At 36.6% G+C, this 22,842-nt stretch overlaps 3 protein-coding genes across 7 annotated transcripts; 2 read left to right on the top strand and 1 right to left on the bottom strand.

Annotated features, from left to right (window-relative positions):
* Window positions 1-461: 461 nt before the first annotated feature.
* LOC117628995 lies at window positions 462-2,220 on the bottom strand. The gene is made up of 2 exons (XM_034361529.1): window positions 1,886-2,220; window positions 462-1,141 (listed from the first exon to the last, which is right to left on the bottom strand). Exon 2 carries the CDS (start codon window positions 1,137-1,139, stop codon window positions 462-464), a length of 678 nt encoding a protein of 225 aa, XP_034217420.1. The 5' UTR covers window positions 1,140-1,141; window positions 1,886-2,220.
* A 1,590-nt stretch (window positions 2,221-3,810) lies between these two features.
* On the top strand, window positions 3,811-18,403 carry LOC117627325 (lysine-specific demethylase 5D-like). 4 transcript variants are annotated; one of them, XM_034359355.1, is made up of 34 exons: window positions 3,811-3,884; window positions 3,961-5,353; window positions 6,403-6,460; window positions 6,596-6,718; window positions 7,254-7,311; window positions 7,393-7,529; window positions 8,491-8,649; window positions 8,748-8,834; window positions 9,764-9,946; window positions 10,146-10,298; window positions 10,386-10,577; window positions 10,672-10,737; window positions 10,949-11,044; window positions 11,203-11,289; window positions 11,461-11,577; window positions 11,660-11,867; window positions 11,949-12,013; window positions 12,157-12,215; window positions 12,306-12,437; window positions 12,531-12,690; window positions 12,768-13,103; window positions 13,875-14,057; window positions 14,182-14,243; window positions 14,797-14,875; window positions 15,363-15,512; window positions 15,613-15,746; window positions 15,993-16,107; window positions 16,192-16,265; window positions 16,364-16,508; window positions 16,736-16,885; window positions 17,303-17,398; window positions 17,482-17,577; window positions 17,683-17,891; window positions 17,984-18,403. In XM_034359355.1, the coding sequence occupies exons 2-34, from the start codon at window positions 4,017-4,019 to the stop codon at window positions 18,231-18,233; spliced, it is 5,556 nt and encodes a 1,851-aa protein (XP_034215246.1). In that variant the 5' UTR covers window positions 3,811-3,884; window positions 3,961-4,016; the 3' UTR covers window positions 18,234-18,403. The 4 variants fall into 4 exon arrangements, with proteins under 4 accessions (XP_034215246.1, XP_034215245.1, XP_034215247.1 ...); XM_034359354.1 differs by lacking the exon at window positions 3,811-3,884 and having other exon boundaries at window positions 3,894-5,353; XM_034359356.1 differs by lacking the exons at window positions 3,811-3,884; window positions 8,748-8,834 and having other exon boundaries at window positions 3,894-5,353.
* A 586-nt stretch (window positions 18,404-18,989) lies between these two features.
* Window positions 18,990-21,640, top strand: LOC117628118 (putative pre-16S rRNA nuclease). 2 transcript variants are annotated; one of them, XM_034360487.1, is made up of 7 exons: window positions 18,990-19,366; window positions 19,457-19,514; window positions 20,269-20,337; window positions 20,413-20,508; window positions 20,867-20,956; window positions 21,157-21,211; window positions 21,307-21,640. In XM_034360487.1, exons 1-7 carry the CDS (start codon window positions 19,218-19,220, stop codon window positions 21,345-21,347), a joined length of 558 nt encoding a protein of 185 aa, XP_034216378.1. In that variant the 5' UTR covers window positions 18,990-19,217; the 3' UTR covers window positions 21,348-21,640. The 2 variants fall into 2 exon arrangements, with proteins under 2 accessions (XP_034216378.1, XP_034216379.1); XM_034360488.1 differs by having other exon boundaries at window positions 19,113-19,366; window positions 21,299-21,640.
* Window positions 21,641-22,842: the final 1,202 nt, after the last annotated feature.

The raw sequence follows: 22,842 nt of genomic DNA, 5'->3' as shown, positions 1-22,842 counted from the left end.
CTCGGCTTCTCCAAGCCGTAGAGTAGCTTATGCTGACACCAAATTTTTTTTTTCACATCTGTCTTTATATCAGCTGCAGTATAAATGCTGCGCGAATCCTGAAATCTCCATTTAACACAGTCAGACACCAATTCGGCCGTAGCTTGAGGATGGTGACTACTTACAAACCTCAGATCACATTCATGAAGTGGATCGTATTTAACAACCTTAAACTCATGTAATCCAACTTTATATGCCCGAAGTTTCCAAGGGCAAGGCACCTGCCAACAACGAACACAAAACCGACGCTTCCCAGATTGGACTGTTCTGAACCGAAAGTGGCCTCTAATTGCTGCTAAACTGATGGTTTTTAAAAGGGCAATCTTATTTGGATAAACTCGGCCAACCTTCAAATTTGCTTCCCAATTTATGCACGAAAGTCCTCCACCATAACCAATATATTCCACACTCTCACCATGCTTCTAATCAACCCGAATTGTATGCATTTCACTCGAACTTGATTGCCGGGGAGGTTCAGATTGCACCTGTCTACACTGCACAGTGGAGGGTTCCGCACCGCTGTCCTCATGAGGATGCACAATTGGTGCAGAGTATGGTTCCTCTTCATTGCTAGGTTGATTGAAATCAGCAACTATGTTTTCACCGCTTTCAAAATGAACTTCTTCAACCCAATCACTCCAATTAAAACCATTCCCACCATTTTCAGTTTCATTGTGCGAAATTGCCACATTTCTTCGTTCCACAACAAAGGTAGCAGGAGCATTGCTACTCTCCACGCTTACAATGCCATTGCACCCTTCAATACCATGCCCTTCGATGTTTTTCAAGCTTGCTACTAAAGGGGTTACTTTAGAGGCCATAACATCTGTGTTGTACTTGAGAAAATATTGAACATCATCATTGTCTTCAACCCTTATCTGCTTACTGACAGATGCGGATACAGGAACTGAATACTTCAATGTGACACTATATTTCGTGGGCTCTGCATCCATGATCTTATAAATGCGTTCAACAAGTTCGGAAAACGTTACGTTCCGTGACACTATTATGCCTTTAGCCTCCCCACCTTCATAACTCTCAATGTTATCCTTCTTAACCCAATTTCCATTGTAGCATACCAAAATTCCAACTGTATCCATTTCTGCAAAAAACATAAATAATTACTACACCGATTCATAACACTAAAAAATACAAAATAGATGAATAAAAACATGCACAACAATCATTCCACTACACATATCATCTTCTAAATCCTCAAATCTTCAAAAGTTAATTGTAGCTGCTTCAACAATTAACTTTTATTCCTTTTTGTTTTTTCTCTGATTTAGAAGATGATATCTGTGGGTTCCAAGTTATTAACAAACTAACATACACATACAATGGCAGAAATATGAACCCTCTAACCCTCCAAGTCTTTTGCACAAATGTAAACACCTTCAACAAAAGGATCAGGTTGTGATAGAAAGCGTATAATGTAGTACAAGCTCAATTACCAAATTCAAAACCAAAACACACAAACTATACTTCTTACCAAAACAAACCCAGAATGCCAATAAATTCCCCACATTAGCATCTAAATTGAGCCTAACACTAGCCGTATTTACAAATTTGTAGGGCAGACAAAGTTAACCTATGATTTTTCTGTGTGCTGTTATTTTCACCATTATCAAACACATTGCACTACATTATACACGCATTCAGTCAATTTTAAACAAAATTCAACTTCACCAGACAGCTCCCACTGCAGATAATATCACAAACTATGAATTTCAACATATCACAACAAGTGCAAACTGAAAATTTAAGCTTTTATGCCCTCTGTGGTGAAAAGGGGCTGAACGATTTCATAATACACATACACTACCAAACCAATATCACAACTCACATCCGTTCACAACGACACCGGAAGTCGCCACTTTCCCTTCTCTGTGGAATCGCAGCAGTCAGCTCGATCGGGAGGTCAACAATGGACGCCGTGCCTTCCGGCTTCGCTGCGCCCAAACTAGGGTCCCAAGTTTGAGGACATCTGGGTTAGGACGATGGATGGGTTGCGAACTGGATTGCTCAGTGGGAACATGTCTCGCAACCTGGACTTCCCCCAATTTTTGCCAACCTTCCAACACAGAGGAGAGAGAGTTGAGCTGAGTTCCCTTTCATCAAAGGCCAATAACGGGTTGATACATGTGCTTTTATATGGAGGGCAGTTTGGTCATTTCACGTCCACAAGTGATTATTTGAGAACAGAATTTGTAAGCTGATTATTTCAGAATACCACTTTTAAAAAGTGATTATATCAGCTTATTTCCCAAAGAGTTTTGGTTTGTAGCCTTTTTTCAAATTGTAAACGATATTTTTCTTTTATTTTTTAGTAATAATAGTATTCATAAATTAAACACAAAGATGATAAGTCACAAGGCCGAATATAAATACTCACAAATGGATAATACAAAAATAAAAGCATAGTAAATGAGCTTCTTTATAACAAAACATGGTAATGAGTACATTAGTTAAAAAATGTTGCAATATATGTAAAAGGATGAAATGATATTTCTTCCAACTCTCACCACTCTCTTCGTCTAGTTGTACATCTCTTCATCTATCTATATATATAAAGCAAAAGGCAGAGAATGGTGAAATATTCAAAATACCAAAAAATTTCATTGGTTAATTCAAACATTAAGAATTGAAATTATTAATTAAATGAGGATAATATAGTAAATTCATATTTTTTCATATTAAAATTTTTAAAATTTAAAACAAAATCAGATAATAGGTCATATTTTTATAGAACACAATTACCCATTATTCCCTTTAGTAAATTTAGGTTTTAGCCACACAAAAAATGTCACTTTTGGAAAAAGCCAAAGCTTTTTCGAAAAAGACAGAAAAACCTCTCAATTTTCCAACCAAATACATACAAATGTAAAGAATTCCTTAGGAAATCCAAAAATAAATAAGGGCAATTTTGTCAATTTTGGTTTCTTTTAAAAAATTTCTCTCTCCTCTAGTCTTTTCCAAAGTCTCTTTTATCTTTTTTAATTATAAAAAAAAATAAAAATTGCGTGTGTGTGCGCGCATGTGTCAATGGGCTAGTAGCATTAAAAGAGAAAACAAAAAACAAACAAAAAAAACTTAAGAAAACTAGGAAGAGAGAGAAAAATTCGAGTGCCCAACCCACCAAACCGCTGTCCCTCTCTCGTCTTCCCCAACCCGCATTGAGTCTCTCCCTTCCCTCTATTTCCTTTTTCTCCATATTTTACCCCTCATTCTCTCGTTACAGCGACAAAATTGCCAAAATTGAACATACAGGGCCAAAATTGAAATTTTGAAAACCTACTGAGTCAAAAATGAAATTTAGCAAAATATGAATGGCCTATCTACTCTAGATCTCTACACGTGTGCCCAAAAGGAGGCCAGATACAGCCGTACGGTTGCTTAAAATTAAAAAGATACATCACGCACGTGCGACCAACACGCTTTCAACGCAGGGCAAAACAAACGACTAAATCGGGACCGTTAATTAAACCCCTGCCACACTCTCAGCCGTCCCATCCCGTTGCGCGTGAAGATTCCCAAAGGAATCCTCTCTTCGATGCAAACGGCGAAAATGACCAAACGAGACAAACACAATAACGACGAAACATACGGCCAAGTTAAAGAAGAAAGCAAAAATCTAATAACGAGAAAACCATTTTCGATGCTTGAAAAAGGGCGTTGCCATTTTCGTAAATTTGACCATTTTTAGGCCCTAATACGTAAACTTCCCCTCGCATTCTTTTCACGACCAAGACCACGAAACGCAGCAATTGCTATTAAGAGAGAGAAAGCTCAGAACCACACCCTCTCTCTCTCTCCCACTCTTTACTGTCTATTTATCTTCAAAAGGTACGCTCTGCAAAACCCTAGAAACCTTTCCTGTTTGATACTTTTAGTACTGCGAGGTTTAATTTAATTTTATGTAGGTAGTTATATGTATGGTGTATGCATAGGTTGTGTGTGTATGTGGAGCGGTGTTAATGGGGAAAGGAAGACCTAGGGCTGTGGAGAAGGGAGTGGTAGGTCCAAATTTGAGTGTTTCAGCATCTGGATCATTGAATATACCTTCTGCACCTGTATATTATCCTACTGAGGATGAATTTAGAGACCCTTTGGAGTATATATATAAGATCAGGCCAGAGGCTGAGTTATATGGGATTTGTAGGATAGTTCCACCCAAGAACTGGAAACCCCCATTTGCTTTGGATTTGGATTCATTCACATTCCCCACGAAAACGCAAGCCATTCATCAGTTGCAGGTACGGCCTGCTTCGTGTGATTCCAAGACTTTTGAGTTGGAGTACAATAGGTTCTTGGAGGACCATTGTGGGAAGAAGTTGAGGAAGAAGGTGGTTTTTGAAGGGGAGGAGTTGGATTTGTGTAAGTTGTTTAATGCTGTGAAGCGGTATGGAGGGTATGATAAGGTTGTGAAGGGGAAGAAGTGGGGCGAGGTTGCTCGTTTTGTGAGGCCAGCGAGAAAGATTTCGGAGTGTTCGAAGCATGTACTGTGTCAATTGTATCGAGACCATTTACATGATTATGAAAAGTATTATAATAAGCTGAACAAAGAGGTGGTTAGGAGTCGTAAAAGGGGTATGCATGAGGAGAAGAGGAGTGAACAAAATGTTGAATGTTCCAGCTCCAAAAGGAGGCGAACCAATAATGAGGGTGAGAAAGTTAAGGTCTGTAAGGTAGAGAAGGAGGATGAGGAGCATGATCAGATATGCGAACAATGCAGAAGTGGGTTGCACGGCGAAGTGATGCTTTTGTGTGACAGGTGCAATAAGGGGTGGCACATTCATTGCCTCTCTCCACCATTGAAACAGGTCCCACCTGGGAATTGGTATTGTTTGGATTGCTTGAATTCTGACAAAGATAGTTTTGGTTTTGTGCCTGGTAAGCGTTTCTCGCTGGAAGTTTTTAGGCGTGTGGCAAATCGATCGAAGAGGAAATGGTTTGGGTCAGGATCTGCATCACGGGTTCAAATAGAGAAAAAGTTTTGGGAAATTGTGGAGGGTTCCATTGGTGAGGTTGAAGTTATGTATGGCAGCGACTTGGACACTTCTATTTATGGGAGCGGTTTTCCACGTGGAAATGATCAGAGACCAGAGTCAGTTGAGGCCAAGATATGGGATGAATACTGTGGTAGCCCATGGAATCTGAATAACTTGCCCAAGTTGAAAGGGTCAGTGCTTAGAACTGTTCATCATAACATTGCTGGTGTTATGGTGCCTTGGCTGTATGTTGGGATGCTGTTCTCATCTTTTTGTTGGCATTTTGAAGATCATTGTTTTTACTCGATGAATTATTTGCACTGGTATGTATATCTTTGTATCTCATTCCTTTAATTATTATATTTGACTTGAGACAATTTTGGCTTCAGATGCATAATAAATTATCCAAGTAAATTGCTTATTAGTGGCCTTGAGTTGTAAAGATGTCCACATTATGTGGAGCAAGATGAGATGTCAACAGCTTGTGGTTTGTGTGTGTGTGATTGAGAGCAAGTTATGTGGGGTCACCACATGATATGCAAGAGCTTATAATAAGAAGAAAAAAAAAAAATACAAAAAAAGAAGGGAAGACGAGTAGACCTTCTTCCCCACACAGAACACAAAAAAGAGAAGAAAAAAAACTCTTGTAGGATATAACCACAGAGAGGACAAGAGACGTTTTTGGGAAACATATGTGCAGCACTTACATTTTATGTACACCTTTGGAAGTAATTTTTTAGCTATAATTATTCCCAGTGTAGCATACAATCAACATTAGTGTAGATTCCTTGGTGAAATTGTTATTGCATTAAAGCACTTCTGACGGACAAAATAACATTTTTTATTTATTACAATTATATGAATAATGAAACAATCATCTAACCTCGGCTATGTCCTAGTATCATTGTGGTTGTCTTAGGGTGATAATGACACTATCATCGTTTTTATTGTTAGTTCACTGATTGAGTAAAAAATAATTTTGTATCTCTTGGCAAAGACATTTAATTGTTTCACTAGTTTTGCAAATTTAGTATTTCACAGTTGAAGTTCTATATATGGTTATGACTTATGTGGCTTTGAGCTGTTTGAATACGTTAAGACTTTTGCATAACTCACAACTTTTCTTTAAAAAAATCTGAAAGAAAATGGTAGGAAATCTTTTTGGTGTCTCTCCATGATGGATCAGTTTTTTCCTATTCTTCATGACAATCTATTGATGCTTTTATTAAAAAGGTTTCTGGCATGGCATCTTTCAAATTGACATTTCACTTTTAGCAATAAGATATTTTCCCCTTTACTTGAACTGATGGTGGATGATTTCAACTTTAGCTTTATTCAAAATTTGTATTTAGTTCCTTTATTTTGTTCTCAGGGGAGAGCCAAAATGTTGGTACAGTGTCCCTGGTAGTGAAGCTAGTGCATTTGAGAAGGTACCTTTCATTACTTGCACAGCTCTCTTATGATTAATGTATCACCATTGTTTCCGTTGGTTCTTCATGTGCCATCGAAATAGTTGTTTCTTTCTGATGCTGAACCGTGAACATATTTTGACTTGCTTTCTGTAGGTGATGCGTAACAGTCTTCCTGATCTTTTTGATGCGCAACCTGATTTGCTCTTTCAGCTCGTCACCATGTTAAATCCATCTGTTTTGCAAGAGAATGGAGTTCCTGTATATAGTGTATTACAGGTTTGAGCATTTTGTATTCTATATCCTCAGTTAATGAAACCTTTTCTCCTTGATTAACAAAAAAATACTACAGAAGTTTAATAAACATTGCTAATCTCAGTTCTTCTCACAGAAGGATATGAAGGGGGAAACAATTGAAAACCTTCATGGTTTTCATGTGGGTAGATATTTTACTTATTAAGAAAGAATATTGCTAGAGATTTCCTTTGTTTTTGCCCTCCCCCTTTTTTTTCAACGAAAAGTGGTGAGGTCCTATATAGACTTTTGAATTAAGAGCTTGTAAGGTTATTGATTTCTTTGCATTGCTACAGAAGTTACAATTAGGCATTGTGGCTTCAGGTTGTATGAACCAAAATATAATATCCCTGCCAATTTTGGCAATCTTTAAGTATGTGCAAAACAGTATTTACAGTTCTCCTTTCAACTTTAATTATATAGATATGTATGTTAAATTGTTCATTGTATTTTTAGTAACTGTTGATGATTTATTGTTTTCCATCCTGATATGGTAATATTCGTACTTGCTCTCTGCTAGGAGCCTGGCAATTTTGTCATCACCTTCCCCAGATCTTACCATGGAGGTTTTAATCTCGGTATGCCAGATAGTGATCAGTTGACATAGTGTACAGTTAATTTAATATGCAGGAATAACACTTTGGCTTTGGCCTTTTCAGGTTTGAATTGTGCAGAAGCTGTCAATTTTGCTCCTGCGGACTGGCTACCTCATGGTGGGTTTGGAGCAGGGCTGTATCAGCTTTATCGCAAAACTGCTGTTCTGTCTCACGAGGAGCTTGTTTGCGTGGTAGCCAAGGTTATTAGTTATCTCACAAGAAAATTTGCTTTTAGGTTCATGTAGAATTCAAATGATACTTGCTAAGAGTAAAAGGACTTGAAGATCCAATGTTTCTCTATACCCGTGCAAACAACAAAGCCTGAAACTAGTGTGTCAAAATCCATTGTTTGATTAATATTACCAATATTTCCTTGATGTTTTTTGTCTTTTTTCTAGAAACAACGGCCTTTGGGGCCAGTGTGATTCAGTTTACGATACTCTCAGATCTGTGTCAATACAAATATACTTTTCCATGTTCAGTTGTACAACTTTTTAACTATATATTATATAACGTAGCAATAAATAATACAAGATAAATGCAAGGTCTGTTTGCTTGCCGATGAAATTTGTGTCAATACAGATACTTTTCCATGTTTTTAACTTTATATTATATAACGTAGCAATAAATATTAGAAGACAAATGCAAGGTCTGTTTGCTTGCCGATGAAATTTGTGACCAAGAACCTTTATTTTAGATCTATTTGTATATCATTGTATGTTAAAATTTTAAATTTGATGCTATCACAGGCTATAGTGTGTAGGTTGATGTTAATCTTCAGAAAGAACTCATAAAAGTTTGCAGTCCTTTGCAGCTATAATATTTTGGAGTATCCCTTGGGTACTGTAATAATGTGTTTTGAAGGCATAATAATGTTTGTTAGATAGTCCATGGGATACCTTAGCCTACATTTTCAATGTACTTTGATAGAAAGCATTTTCATGTTTTATTATCAAATGGTTTTGTTTTCCGCTTGAAATTCTTTTCTTATGTGGCATTCAGTCATAGAAATGCTGCAGAGTAGTTTCCTTTTGTCATCATTGTATAAATTTGCTATTAATTGCTTGCTGCCTCCCTTTTAAGTTCGTTCTACATCAATGCTCCAGTCACCTAAGTGACTCGGACATTTCATGCACTTAATCTTGTTTTTGGTTTATGCAGAGTGACTGTGACAGCAGAGTAACACCTTATTTGAAGAAAGAATTGACAAGAGTTTACAGCAAGGAAAAAACCTGGAGGGAGCGCCTTTGGAGAAAAGGGATCATCAAATCATCTCTTATGTCCTCTAGGAAATGCCCTGAATATGTTGGTACCGAAGAGGTATTTCCCATAATGCAATCAGACCTAGTTTTTGGGCATAGCATGGTGAAAATTTGGTAATCTTCATATGATAATGATATTTCCTGCTGTTTTTGTAGGATCCTACATGCATTATATGCAAACAATATCTTTATCTTTCTGCTGTCGTTTGTCGTTGTAGGCCATCCGCATCTGTATGTCTGGAGGTATGCGATTCTCAGACTCTGTTTAGAATTAATTTATGCAAATACAGTGTGGCCATAAGTTGTGTTCATAATCCCTGCATATAAACCTTGCATGGGATCTTACTTTAAGAAAAGTTAGAATGGATAAAGGTAAGAGCATGTCTGTACAATAGTTTTAAGTTGGTTGGGATGATGAAATGACAGATCAACAAAGATTACTCTTCAATTTTCAGTAACACTGTGTTTGGTAAGAAGGATGGAGAGGATTCATCATGAGGAAGGGATAAAGGAAGGAAAGCAGAGATACATAATTTCCCTTCTCTTGTTTAGCAGAAAGGAATGAAATAATAAAAATATAATTTTACAATATACCCTCGTTTAAATAGGTGGATTGAGGACAAGAGGGTAAAACCAAAATTTTTCCCCCCTCTCCCTTCCCCTATGCGCCCATAATTGGACTGCTGAAGTTTGGTGGGCTCAGAGGGGCAGTTCATCCCCTCACTTTTCCATCTACTGTCCTTTTTACCAAACCAATTGCAAAGGGTTTTCTTTTTGGAACTTTGATTAACTTTAAATAAAGTATAATATAATATTATACATGCTTGTGGTTCTTTAATCTTTTAACATCCAAACAAAGATGTTGATGATATTTGTAACTAGATTTCCTCATTTTCTGGGGGTATTGGGTCCAACTGTTTTCTGTACCTCATTATGTGTTTTACAGTTGATATCCATTATCTGCTCTCTAGAACCTGCTGTTTATGATCATGTTTTCTTGTCATTCTTAAGAATTCTCTCTTAGTACTTGCTAAATTATTATGATTATTATGAAAATCAAGTTATGAACATGGTTGGAAGTCTCTCTTAAACTTGGTCTTTCCTTTTTGCAAGCTTGGTGCTACTCATGTGCTTTCTTCTCAATTGACTGAACATACTTGCCTTTTATGCAGCATTGGGAACACCTTTGTGAATGCAAATCCAGAAGACTTCGTCTTCTATACCGTCATACACTGGGAGAGTTGCATGACTTGGTGCTTGCAATGGATAAACATTGTTTCGAGGAGACAACAGAAAGTAGGACTTTAAGAAGGCAAATCTCATGCCCTGATGAACCGACTGCTTTGAAAAAAAAGGTTGACTTCTTTATCTCCACTAATCAATAATGTTCTGCTAATAGTTTATGATATCCTTTTGGTTTTTAATTTTAATCCATGTTTTTTCCTGAACCAGCTCAGTATGATTGTTTTTATTCAACAAATGTGGTGCCCATGTTTTTGTATGTGGATTTTTTAGACTGCAATTTAGTCTTCTGAGACCATGTAATGCATGTAGGTCAAAGGGGGCCATTCTACTTTTTCTCAACTTGCAGAAAAATGGCTTTTGCGCTCGTGTAAGATTTCTCAGGGTCCGTTTTCGAGAGATGAGTATGTTTCTGTATTAAAGGAGGCTGAACAATTTCTTTGGGCTGGTTCTGAGATGAATCCTGTGAGTGTTTAACTGATTTTTTCTTCTGTTACTTTTGAAGTTTCACCTAGCAGAATGATGCTTATCTCCTTTTACTTTGGAATATAGGTGCGGGAAATGGCAAAAAATTTGATTCGATCTCAGAAATGGGCTGAAGGTGTAAGAGATTGTCTATCTAAAATTGAAACTTGGTCGTCTCATTGTGGCAACGGTATAGAGAGAGCTCATTTGGAATATATTAATGAGTTGCTGAGTTTTGATGCGGTGTCCTGTTACGAGCCTGGTCATCTTAATTTGAAGGTTACAGTTTTGTGAGTGGTTGTAATTGTAATAATGTGCTTATCCTTGGCCTGCCAACTAAGACTCTTACCAGGGCTGTGATTATTTTATACAGAATTATGCTGAACAGGCAAGGGGGTTGATACAGGACATTGAGTCTGCTATGTCATCATGCCCAAAGGTATTTCTATTGCTTGCTCTATTCTCTGAATATTTCATTTAACAGTATTTTAAAGATTCAGTTTTCTTTTTTGGTCAAACCTGGACGTGAAGAAATTGTGCAGAGAGTCTGATATCTTCTGTACATTGACAGCACTATTCAATTATATTATGATATCTCATTTACTTATTTATAATTGATAAGAGTTTGTTGTTTACAATCGTCACTCCAGATATCTGAGTTGGAATTGCTGTACTCCAGAGCCTGTGAGTTTCCAATATATGTGAAGGAAAGTGAAAACTTACTACAAAGAATTTCATCAGCAAAGGTAGTTTACTTTATTCAGACTCCAATTATAGTAAAGCCTGCCTGATACGCTTTTGCGTATCATGAGTTCACAATAATATAGCCGCTATAAAGTATTTTTAGTAGATTTTCTCAGTTATATGGAAAACTATTTATAGTCTGGCTTCATTATTGCCTCAGGTCTTGATGGAAGGCATAAGAAATTGCATCTCAGAAAAACGTCCTGCTGCAATTGACGTTGATGTTGTTTACAAGTTGAAATTGGAGGTAATGATGACTATTACATGCAGTTTTTTTATATTTATATATATTATGTTTCATTTTTATTACTTATTTGAAAATTGAAGTTATTTTTTTATTTTTATTATTTTAGAATTTAGATTGCGATTGTGTAATGTCTTTGGTGGTTGGGATGATAAATTTGATTCTAATAAACAGAGTTCGGAGCTCCAAGTTCAACTCCCAGATGTAGAAAAGCTTTCAGATCTATTAGAGAAGGCTGAATCATGTCGTGTGCAATGTGGTGAAATTTTGAAGGATCATATTAGCCTTAAGGTTAGCCATATGGTTAATAGGTTACTCCAATCATTTGTGTGATATTCAAGTACTTGTACTTATGGAGATAAGGTTTCTGCAGGACGTTGAGGTGCTTCTTCAAGAGCTGGATGGTTTTACTGTTAACATACCAGAGCTGAAGCTTCTGAGTCAGTACCACACTGATGCAGTTTCTTGGATTTCTCGTTTTGATGCTGTTCTTGTGAGCAGTCATGGAAGGGAGGATCAAAATAATGCAGTTGATGAGCTAATGCTTATTCTAAAAGATGGAGCATCTTTGAGAATTAAAGGTTCTGGCATATATTAACTTTTTTCAGTAGGGATATAAGGAAATATTCTATTATTTCTGACATTAGGTTTGTTTTTATCAGTTGATCAGTTGTCTTTAGTAGAGTGTGAGTTGAAGAAGGCTCGGTGCAGGGAAAAGGCGCTGAGGGTAAGTTACTATTAGTGTCTTTCATCTCCCTCGCTCCCCCCTCCTTCTCCCCTGATTTTCTTTTTCACTTTTTTTTTTTGTTTTTTGTGCCTGAACTTCAAATTAGACACTCAAATTACATAATTTACATGAAATACATGCAGATGCGAGATACTAAATTGTCTCTGGACTTCATTCAAGAAGTGATAATGGAGGCAGCAGTGTATGCTTCTTTACCTTGATGCCTTTTACAAGTTGGAGACTAAATGCAGTGGATTGTATGATGCCTATGTTCTTGGTGTTTCTATTTCAGGTTACATATAGAGGGAGAGAAGTTATTCGTTGATATGTCGAAAGTACTGGATGCTGCCTTGCAATGGGAGGAAAGAGCAAAATATATTCTTGCACATGAGGCCCATATATCTGACTTTGAGGATGTTATTAGGTCCTTTACATGCTCTACATGTCCTTTTTTAGCATTTGGGGTTTGTGGATAAGTTCATTTTTTGTTTCTAATTATCAAGTTTGAATGTTGTAGGAGTTCGGAAGACATATATGTGAATTTACCTTCTCTTCTTGATGTCAAGGATACACTATCAAAAGCTATGGCCTGGTTGAGGAGCTCAGAGCCATTTTTGGTGACTTGTTCTCCTTTGGTACCTGCGTCAAGTTCTTTGCTGAATGTTGACACCTTGAAGGTTCTCGACATCTCCTGTATGTTTTCTTTGCTAAAGATCAATAGACCCACAGGTGACAATATGCTTTGATGTTGCAGGAATTAGTTTCAGAGTCAAAGTGTATAAATGTATCCTTGAAAGAAAAAACGATGCTTGAGACTGTTCTAATGAACTGTGAGGAATGGAAGCATGATGCTTTCTCTCTACTGCAAGATATAAGCTGCCTATTTGATATGAGGATCAGTGGTGATGGAATAAGAGATAGTCTTATTTCCAAGATTGAAAGTCTAGTTAAAAGAATAGAATCCATGGAGAACACTGGTTTATCACTTGCTTTTGACTTTGACGAGCTTGCAAAACTTAAGGATGTGTGTTCTATGCTGCAATGGTGTAAGAAGGCACTTTCTTTCTGCTTGGGTGCTCCTTCTTTTGAGGTGATACTTTTAAATCCAGCAATAACCAAGTTTTATGTCATGACTGTGCTCAACTTTTCATGAGTTCTCTATATCTTACCTACCTGAATTAAGTTAATATGATGCTTAACTTTTAGTTGTGGCTTGGAGAACCACTTTTCCCATACATTTCTTACCGAACTCAACTTAAGACTGCTGGAAGAGTTCTCACCAGACTCATTATTATTCCCCACTTCCATGCTCACTACTAACATCTAGCCATCTTCAAAGTGCTTGAAATTCATAATCCTTTTGGTCGCAAAATTTTTGCCATGTAGAGTATCTAAAAATGTAATTGGTTTTGAGCTTGAGGTTTTTGTATTCAGTTTCCTATCTTTCTATTTTTTTCTCGCATCTCTTTATGGTTTTTCTTCTTCAAAACGGGAGATAACCAAATGACCCCTAAATGAATGACTCTCCAAGTCCCAACCAACACAATCAAGCGATCAACTATACTTTTAGTACCAAGGCAATTAAAATGAATATAATTACAAGACACAAGTTGCTAAGCAAAAGTAAATACATATTGTGTTGACCAACTTCAAAAAAATAAAATAAAAAAATCCGTGATTCTAATGCCACCTTGGTACTTATGGTGGAATGACATGCGTGCCACCTGCAGGCAGTAGGTTTGAAGTTTTTTTTTTTTTTTTTTAAATTCTCTGGTGTGCCGTGTTTTAATTGTATAATCAAAATTTATTTTTCTTTCTTCTGTATGTCAAAGTTTACAGAGACTTGTCATTTTCCTTGTAGGATGTGGATGGTTTGATGAATGGTGTAGAAAATTCATGCGGTACATATGCCTCCAGTGCACTGTGGTGCTCATTGGTTGATGGGGTCAAATGGCTTAAGCATGCTACAAAGGTTATTTCTGCATCATGCAATTTTGGAAGATGCAAGTTAAGTGAAGCTGAAGAAGTTCTTTCTAATTCTCAGGTGCTATCTTCGTTCTTTTTGTTGTCTTTTCATATTTATATTCTTATATATTCAGTTGAACTCAATACATGGATACTTTCGTACTTGTCCAAGTCTTACTAAACTATATCATCTTCTGTTGCAGAGTCTTAGTGTTTCCTTCCCTTTGATGTTTGGTCAAGTTGAAAGTGCCATTCAGAAACACAAGTGAGGCTGCAGTTTGTTTGATATAATTGTTTGACGAATTCATTGTTTGCTTATTTTCGAAACTTGTTTCATATTTATTTGGTAACATTTTATTGGTTCTACTAAAGACTGATAGAAATAACTAGTTCAGTTTTGCTTTTAGTGGTTCAATATGTATTTGATTTGTTGATCTTATGTCTTAAGCAATGTTGTGATGTTTAATTATCAAGTTGAGGGAAAGAGAACATTTGGAATTAATTGGTTCTCAAAACTTATATTCTAGAACTTCAGAGTTCTGCTTGAGTCAGGGGCGTGTTGTCTGGTCATATCATATTATGATCTCTTTAGGTGAAGTGCTTTGCTTTTACTTTTAGTCCATTTGATCAGTATGGGGGAAACATAAACCATTGAACTCAGCAATAAGCATGTAACAGTCTGGGGGTTGAAAAAAACTAAACTTTTGGTTATAAGTTTCTCAATGTGGGGGTTAAAAATACATAATTTTTTTAATTTTAAAGACCTTTCTCTTTCATCACCATGAAGATTTATTGCAAGTCATTTAACTGTATTGTAGGTGTTGGCTTGAGCAAGTGCATCAACTTTTCAGTTTAAGGCCGGGGGAACGATCTTGGTCACTAATGTTACAGCTAAAGGTATGATGTCAATTCGTTTGCTTGTACATTCTTTAGTGCTTCAGAAATCACTAAGTTTGATATTGTTCTCTTTATGATTAGCCCTCCTACACATGCACTGCATGCGCCGAGATGACTCTTAATTTTTAGGTTATTTTGAATTAGTTGGTGGGTGATTATTATATAGGGTGTTTACCTTTAGATTAGACTCTTACTAGTTACTGGGTAGCTAGTTGCATCTTGCAGTTCTGCATTTATGCTTTTTTTTAAATGCAACAACTGTGAATAACTGTCGTGCTTTGTATGTCTAATGTTCTCAGCATATTTGATGATTGATTATAAATGATGACTTTTATGATTGTTGAAGTCTACAACACTTTGGGCTTGGCAAACCTTGCAGAGCTTTTGGCTGCTTTTTCTTCTTGTATTATTGATTGATAATTGCACTCAATTATGTAATTGGCATAACTTCCTGGCCAAATGCCTAATATGATTCAATCACATTCAGGAACTTGGAGTTTCTGTTGCTTTCAGTTGCACAGAACTAGATTTGATCATATCTGAAGTTGGAAGGGTTGAGAGTTGGAAACGACAGTGCATGGATATTGTCAAGAGTCTAATTGAAGATGAGGATTCATTGCTTGGTGCTCTAGAAAAGGTTTCAAACTAAAACTCTTTCAAATATGTTACATCTGATTGCAATGTTTTCCTTCTAGCACCATCTCAGATACTTTGAAATCTTTTCTATTAATTCACAGATGAGTCAGACTCTAGATATATCTTTGCACATATATGATAAGCCCCATGGCTTGAAAGAGAGTGGTTATTATGCGTGCTGCTCCAGTGGTTCTCTGGATCAGGAATTTCTTACTTGTTCTTCGTGCAAGGACTGGTAAGGTATTTATTGCTATTTCAAAGTTTTGCAGGTCCTTCACCTTTGAATGTTGTTATTGGTACTTTATTGTTTTCACAGTGGGTTGATATCTCAATCTCAATTTTGCGCATCAATCTTTATTAGTACTTTATTATTAGTACTTTGTTGTTTTCCTGTGAAGAATTTCAAGCAAGAAACACAATTCCTGTAGATTCTTTCCCCTCTCTGTTATAAGTTTTAACTTGAAATATTTCATATGAACAGCTACCATGGGCGGTGTCTAGGAACTTCCATAGTAGATGCAAAACATGCAAAGTTTGTATGCCCTTGTTGCCGATATCTGGAATGTGGAACAACTTCTCAAAATGGAGGCAGTCTGGTATGTATTAAGTTGTTTTGTGTTTTTTTGTAAGGAAGCTTGTATCGGTAATATCTTTAATAAGATTCTTTTTACATGGTATAGAAATTTGGAGGGATGCGTCCAGAACTGCAAAAAATTATTGAACATATATCCGGTGAAGAAGATTTCTGTGCTTGGTAATTAAGTGTGCTATACTTGCTCTTCTTGAAGTAACTCTTGTTTAGTAATGCATTGATCTTCAAGTTTTGGGATTTATTATGATTTGTATTTACAGTATTGAAGAAAACGAGGTACTGAAAGAAGTCATGAAGAAAGCTCTGGCATGCAAATCCCGCTTGAAAGAAATAGTGGATTTTGCATTAGCTTATTCTGATAAAGATCTGAGTGTCATCTTTGGAAAACTAAGCACAGCTTTAAAGGTATCTTAAGGAGCATTTTGTTGTAGTATTGAATTCTTTTCTTAGTATGATGGACCATCACCTCCTCTTCCTCATGGGTTTTGCAATATTTTATAATACAAGTATAGCTACATATCTTTTAAAGGATTCGAAAGTAGCCAGTCTTAGTATAGTCTCATGATGGGAATAACCACGATGTAGGCAGAAGTTGGCATGTCTTCATCATTGAAATTGTTTTTGTTATACAGGCCAGAGAAATGGAAGGTGTACATGATCATGAAGGCGATTGCAACCTTATGTTGGTGTTATCAAGATACTCATGGAAAGTCAAAGTCAATAAGTCACTGGAGGGTTCACAAAAGCCCACAATCCAACAGATTCAGCAGCATTTAAAAGAGGTATGTGCTGCTGGTATTAGTTGAATTTAAAGTGCATTCTATGGTCTCAAGATGGATTTTTTGCACAACAATTTCTCAGTCCATTCTGATAAATTCTTTAATCTAAATGGTGGTATGTTTATGTTCCAACTATTGGTTATTAGATCGAGTGTTTCTATACTTGTGTACAAATACTGAATACCAAGAAATGGCTAGAGAGTTTCATTTGCTTTAATAAACTAAAGAAGAAAAAGAAAAAGCTCATAAATGTTCTGGTGCAAGTTCACTCTTGATTTTCCTGCAAGAGCAACCTTTATCAAGGAAAGGCACTTTAGTGGGAAAGAATAACCTCTATTTTATGCTTTAGTTTGTGTTAATGGATTATGCATCTCTTGATTTAGTGTGCTCAAGATGTTGCATATGGTTTGCTTTGTGTAGGGAGCTGCCTTGAATATTCCACCTGGAGATTACTATAGGCAGAAACTTACAGAAGTGAAGTGTATTGGCTTGCAGTGGGCAGATAATGCTAAGAAGGTTCAGAGCATTGATAATATGATCTCTCTCTCACTCTCTCTCTATGCCCTTTCTATTACTTGACATCATTTTTCTGTGCACAGGTAGCTGCAGATTCTGGGGCTCTACCACTGGGTAAAGTTTTTGAACTTGTTTTGGAGGGTGAAAACTTGCCTGTTCGTATGGAGAAGGAACTTAAGGTAACACAATCGGTCCTTATCTTAGTTGGGTGCCTTGGCCTTTTGTTAACCTTTTGTGCTTTGGTCTCTGACCCCCCAGAAAAACAATTGTGCTTACTTGTGCAGTTATTGAAAACTCGGAGTATGCTTTATTGCATATGTCGAAAGCCGTATGATCAGCGGGCGATGATTGCATGTGACCAATGTGATGAGTGGTATCACTTTGATTGCCTTAAATTACATTCCGCACCAGAGGTTTACATTTGCCCTGCATGCGAGCCTCGAGCACAAGAGACTGAAGTGTTCTCTACAGCATCGGGGGTGGATCATGAGAGGTCAGTTTGGTCCCTATAAAATATATTTCATCCTATTTTGATTACTGCTGTGCCTTTTTTCAGTAACTCGGTTTCCCAAAATGCTTTGGCAGATGTACTGATGCCAAATTTGTAGAGCCTAAAACGCCCTCGCCCACACACACAAAGTGCAGGACGAACCTAAAGAAAGTAGAGTCTGATCTAAAACAAAAGATGTGTGCAATTACAGATCCCAGCAATCTTTTTAGGTGTTCTGGTGGGATAGAGCGTTTATGGTGGCGAAATCGGAAACCTTTTAGAAGGGCGGCCAAAAGACGTGCCGAGCTTGAAAGTCTCTCTCTATTTTCTCATTTGCAACAATAACAACATGAAAAATTGATTGTTAGCAATCATTTAATTTATTCAATTGATTCTTATTGCTTCAGCTCAAGTAGATAGCCCTAATTTTTAATTTTTAATTTTGGACAGATGGTAGCCCTAATTTCTTAAGCTATAATGATTGGTAAAATTTTCTTTTGCCATCCTTTTGCAGCGTTTGGAATTCTGATAATTTTTTACTGCAATAATGAGCTTTTGATCAGCCATGGAGTCGTCTTATAACTTGTTTTCCTTCTGAATTATAAAATGCAACTTTGAGTTGCATGTGGTAATGGTACAGGATGATATGTTGGCGTAAGTTGAACTTGTTTTTACTTCATAACATACAAAAAAAGAGAACATAAAACGATTATATATTATTTTGCAAGCAGAAAAGCAGACAACTAAACTTGATTTTAAGTAATTTTCCCATAAAGAAAGGCAACTTGATTTTTCAATATCCTCTCGTATAAATACTATATTTCTATCAAAATCAAAACATATACTCGGCGTCTCTATTATGAAATTTGCCAAATCATGCATTATTTAATCAATTTATTGAAAACATTGTTTTCGTCTATTTTTTGGATCATTGATAACTCAAACGTCTCAAAGCATTGTATTCGTCTATTTTTTCGATGCATGGATAACTCAAATGTCTCAATTTGATGAACGATCGATCAATAAGATTATGTTCGTCTATCTATTTTTGGATAGGATTCTAGCAGTGCATATAAATTTGATTGTAAATCCGTAAGGGATGATTACATGATATTTTTTAGAGCGTCGATAAAAATTTGCGACTTTGTTGATGGGTTGGGCTAGGATACTGATTATAAGTCCAGCCTCATGGCCCAATCTCTCTTTCGGTTCCGGTCCGACCCATACTGTCACAGAGAGCGGAGGCTGCCACTTAATCAGTCGACAACCAACTGTTCGACGAAATGCTTCAATGAAATATCATATTTTGACGAAGCCGCATACGATTAGATGAGGTACGTAAAGCCTTTGAGCTTGTTCCAAGACTTGGTTAGGGGCAATGCTCTCGAACGTGGGCGTTTGCTTGGTTTGGACGTCGGCGACAAGTACGTCGGCGTAGCTGTTTCAGACATTCATAACAAGATTGCTTCACCTTTAAGGTAATCAATTGAATTCTTCTTTTACATGCTCAGTCTTCAAATTATGCTTCGGAACTAAAGTTGAGTGTGTTAATATTCGATGCTCCGCAGCGTTCTGCTTCGGAAGAAATCAACACTTGATATGATGGCCGATGATTTTCAGAGTTTGGTGAGTTTGTTGTTCATTTTCTAAAGTTTTGTTTTTTTTAATATTTATTTTAGCAATGTTCTTTGAAGGTGCCTAAAACAATTATTGGGTTAAGCTTAAAAAAAACAACTATTGGGTTCTTTTTTCTTCTTCTGGGGATTCAATATTAATTCACAGATTGAAATTGAATATTGGTTGTGCGGGTTTGACAATTGAAGTAACACAGTGGCAACTGCTTCTAATAATCATGACCATTTGTTTATTTGACTTTGCATCTGGCAATGTGGTCTTGGTTATGATACGGCTCATACGGGGTGTTAAAAGGCTTTTGATTTTGTCAAAGACACCTATATATTTCAGCCATGGCATTATCCCCCTTACTTCCTCATTCCTAAGGCCAATTGGCCGAATGCCTTCCATTGCTTTCCTCTGTCTGGGTCTTGCCATATATGACTGAAGACATCATCATATTATAATGCATTTTCAAAATTATTGAAGTTATTTTCAGAGCGAAATCTAGGAATTTTCCTCTGCATCATTGCAGCATAAAAAATGTCGATATGTATTTCTTCTTTTTTCATGATTGGTTCTTAGAGTTGTGATTCTCCCGGCCCTACCCAAGTGTTCAATTATCCTTAGATTACAAGTGGCATAGCACCGAGCCTGTATACATTTCAAATCATACATGATAGTACCTCAATGATGTAAACTGTTTTCTACACTTTGATCCTTCATTTCCGAGTCAGAGTCATAATTGCTTTGGTTTTATGTGCAGATCTCTGAACTTTCTCTGGAGGGCTTCATTGTTGGATACCCTTTCGACAGACAGAGACGCAGTCCTGATGTGTGTATCTTAACCTGAGTTGTCCATATGGACTCTCATCTTCTTTCTGATAATGATTTGCTCATCTTTGTTTAGGCTGTCCAAGTGAAGCTTTTCATTGATGACCTCTCTGCGACAAGAAAACTTGAAGGCTTAAAATATACGTATTGGGATGAGGGCTTTACATCAAAGGTTAGTGCAGATAGGCTTGGAAAATTATCGAGTCTGGTAATATGATGATTCTGACATGTGTAGCAGAAGATGTAATCACATGCTGATGTTATTAGTTCATCAGTATGGACCTTCGACTAACTTGGATGTGTCTAAGGTTTATTTGGTATCCATTAAGTTTTGTAATTTTTCTGTTTCAAATGTTAAAGTTCTTGCTTTTACTTTGAGTGCCAGGAGAAAGCCAGTTTACACTCAAGAGTTAGAATACATCAAATAGAACTGGCAAAGCTAGTGTGTAGGCTATTGTTACGACTTGCACATATGTTTCCATTATTTTGTCAGTGATCTTGAATCTTAAATTTTATTTTACTGCACACAGAATGTGGAATTACTCTTAAGGCCTTTGAATTTGCATCCAGTTACGTCCAAGACAATTATTGACAAGTTTGCTGCTGTTGGTATACTCCAGGTAATGGTGTATATATTTTTTTTGTTACATAGCATTCAATAATACGCTCTAGGTCATGCTAGATAAAAATGATAAAAATGATGTGTTTTTGGTTGTTTCAGTAGATAATACTGAAGAACATTTAAGAAATTATTAACTATTCTCAATCAGTTTTCTAAGTCTGGGACGCTGGCATTAATTTATGTTTTCTCATTTGTCAGGGGTACCTGGATTATGTTAATAGGAAGCAGAAGTCTGTAACCGCTCAGAACTTTGGTAAACTTTCTTACTTGTTCATGACACAGTGATTTTATTGTGACTGCACTAAAAAAAATTGAATTTGTGAGGTCCTAAAATCTTCAGTCTTACAGGAAAGCAAACTCAGGTCTTAACTGAACTATTGAAGCTCTGATCAAACTTCATGTGAATGAATTATTTGGTGAAGATAATGGCGGTCTTGGGCGATAACACCAGTTTTGTCCTTCCGGACTTTGTATTGTACAACACTTTCTGTTAATGAATACGAAGGAACCTGAATTGTGTACATTGGTGTACCAGATCTTGTATTTTACATTTTAGGTTCTTCTCATACCTCACAATTTAAAATCTCTGTGACTTTGTAGGAGACCAGCCTTTGATGTGTGGATCGTTTCTTTGTGAATTGAACATGAATTTATCTGCACCTGTGTGCTTAACTTTTTTTTATCTTCTTCTTTAACTTTGGAGGAACAAATTGTGGGAACACACATGCTTTATTTCAAGGGACAACATATTCCCCTCATGCATTCATTGTCTCATTACCGAGTTTCAAGCCCTTCTCTTAAGCCATATTGGGCTTCAAGCACATTGTTGTTGTTCTGGTTGTTGCCATTTTTGATGTAAGACTCGAACTGTTAAGGTGGCTCTGATTCGGTTGGCGATTTAGAGGTAGAGTTGGACCCAATCGAATCATGACCACCCCTAAAAGAAGCAAAAGAAGTAGAAGAGAAAGAAAGTGTGGAAACTTTATAAATGAAATTAAATCGCAATCCCCTGAATTGAAAACACATTTTTGGTAATAAGATAATTGGAAATACAATATGAACAATTCAACATGTTGGTAAGTGTAATCAAAAGGTGGGCCAGGTTTTTGTTCCTACTCTAGTCCTAGTTTGAAAACATTTTCTCCTTTTCTTTTCTTTTTGATTGTAGGCCAATAATTCAACAATCAACTCTTTATTGACCACGCTAATCACTCATTTGATTTGTTTTCAACTACGTGACTCAATAATGCCCATTTGTCTCAAAGTCGTTAATGAGCACAAAAAAGACTGAGAGCAGGCAGCTCATTTCACCCACCAAGACAATCATATTAGAAGAAAACGACATCGTTTCCTACCTTTGAATACACGCACCACCAACACATGCCCTTTTTCCCCTATCTCCAGCCATTGTTTTTATCGTAACTTCAAATCCCATCTTTTTCCAAAATTCAGACAAGAGAAACTTCATTTAATATAGTCATAAACAGTAAAATTGATTCAAAACTTCATTTAATATAGTCATAAACAGTAAAATTGATTCAACATTCTTGTTGTTTCTTCAAAATGATATTAATAATAATCTTTTCAGATTAGTTTGTCCATTTTAGACTGGCCCATGACCAAATTCCAACTCTCTCTCACCAAAAAGAAAACAGAAGAAGAACAAAAGTTCAAATAAAATAGCTTTTGGGTCCTAGCTCTGTTTACATCAGATTAGCAATCTGTAACCCAAACCAGGCCAAAGGGGTCATTAAAGAGAGAGAGAAAGAGGACAGAGAGAGTGTGAATGAGAGAGAGATGTGGGGCCATTGGCTCTGGAGGAGAAAAACTTTTATGAAACGGAAATGACACTATTTTATTATTCTCGTTCAATAATATTATGAC

The sequence above is a fragment of the Prunus dulcis genome, chromosome 5 (genome assembly GCF_902201215.1).
Source record: "Prunus dulcis chromosome 5, ALMONDv2, whole genome shotgun sequence".
NCBI lineage: Eukaryota > Viridiplantae > Streptophyta > Magnoliopsida > Rosales > Rosaceae > Prunus > Prunus dulcis.
This window is presented reverse-complemented; position numbering and strand designations above follow the sequence as displayed.

Bases quoted from the DNA above. Each gene is read 5' to 3' on its own strand.
- LOC117628995 (XM_034361529.1), bottom strand. From the start codon at position 1,139: ATGGATACAGTTGGAATTTTGGTATGCTACAATGGAAATTGGGTTAAG.
- LOC117627325 (XM_034359355.1), top strand. From the start codon at position 4,017: ATGGGGAAAGGAAGACCTAGGGCTGTGGAGAAGGGAGTGGTAGGTCCA. The intron at 10,738-10,948 runs GTATTTCTATTG...TCGTCACTCCAG, and splicing joins CTATGTCATCATGCCCAAAG to ATATCTGAGTTGGAATTGCT. The intron at 11,578-11,659 runs GTTAGCCATATG...AGGTTTCTGCAG, and splicing joins AGGATCATATTAGCCTTAAG to GACGTTGAGGTGCTTCTTCA.
- LOC117628118 (XM_034360487.1), top strand. From the start codon at position 19,218: ATGAGGTACGTAAAGCCTTTGAGCTTGTTCCAAGACTTGGTTAGGGGC. The intron at 19,367-19,456 runs GTAATCAATTGA...GATGCTCCGCAG, and splicing joins AAGATTGCTTCACCTTTAAG to CGTTCTGCTTCGGAAGAAAT. The intron at 20,957-21,156 runs GTAATGGTGTAT...CTCATTTGTCAG, and splicing joins CTGCTGTTGGTATACTCCAG to GGGTACCTGGATTATGTTAA.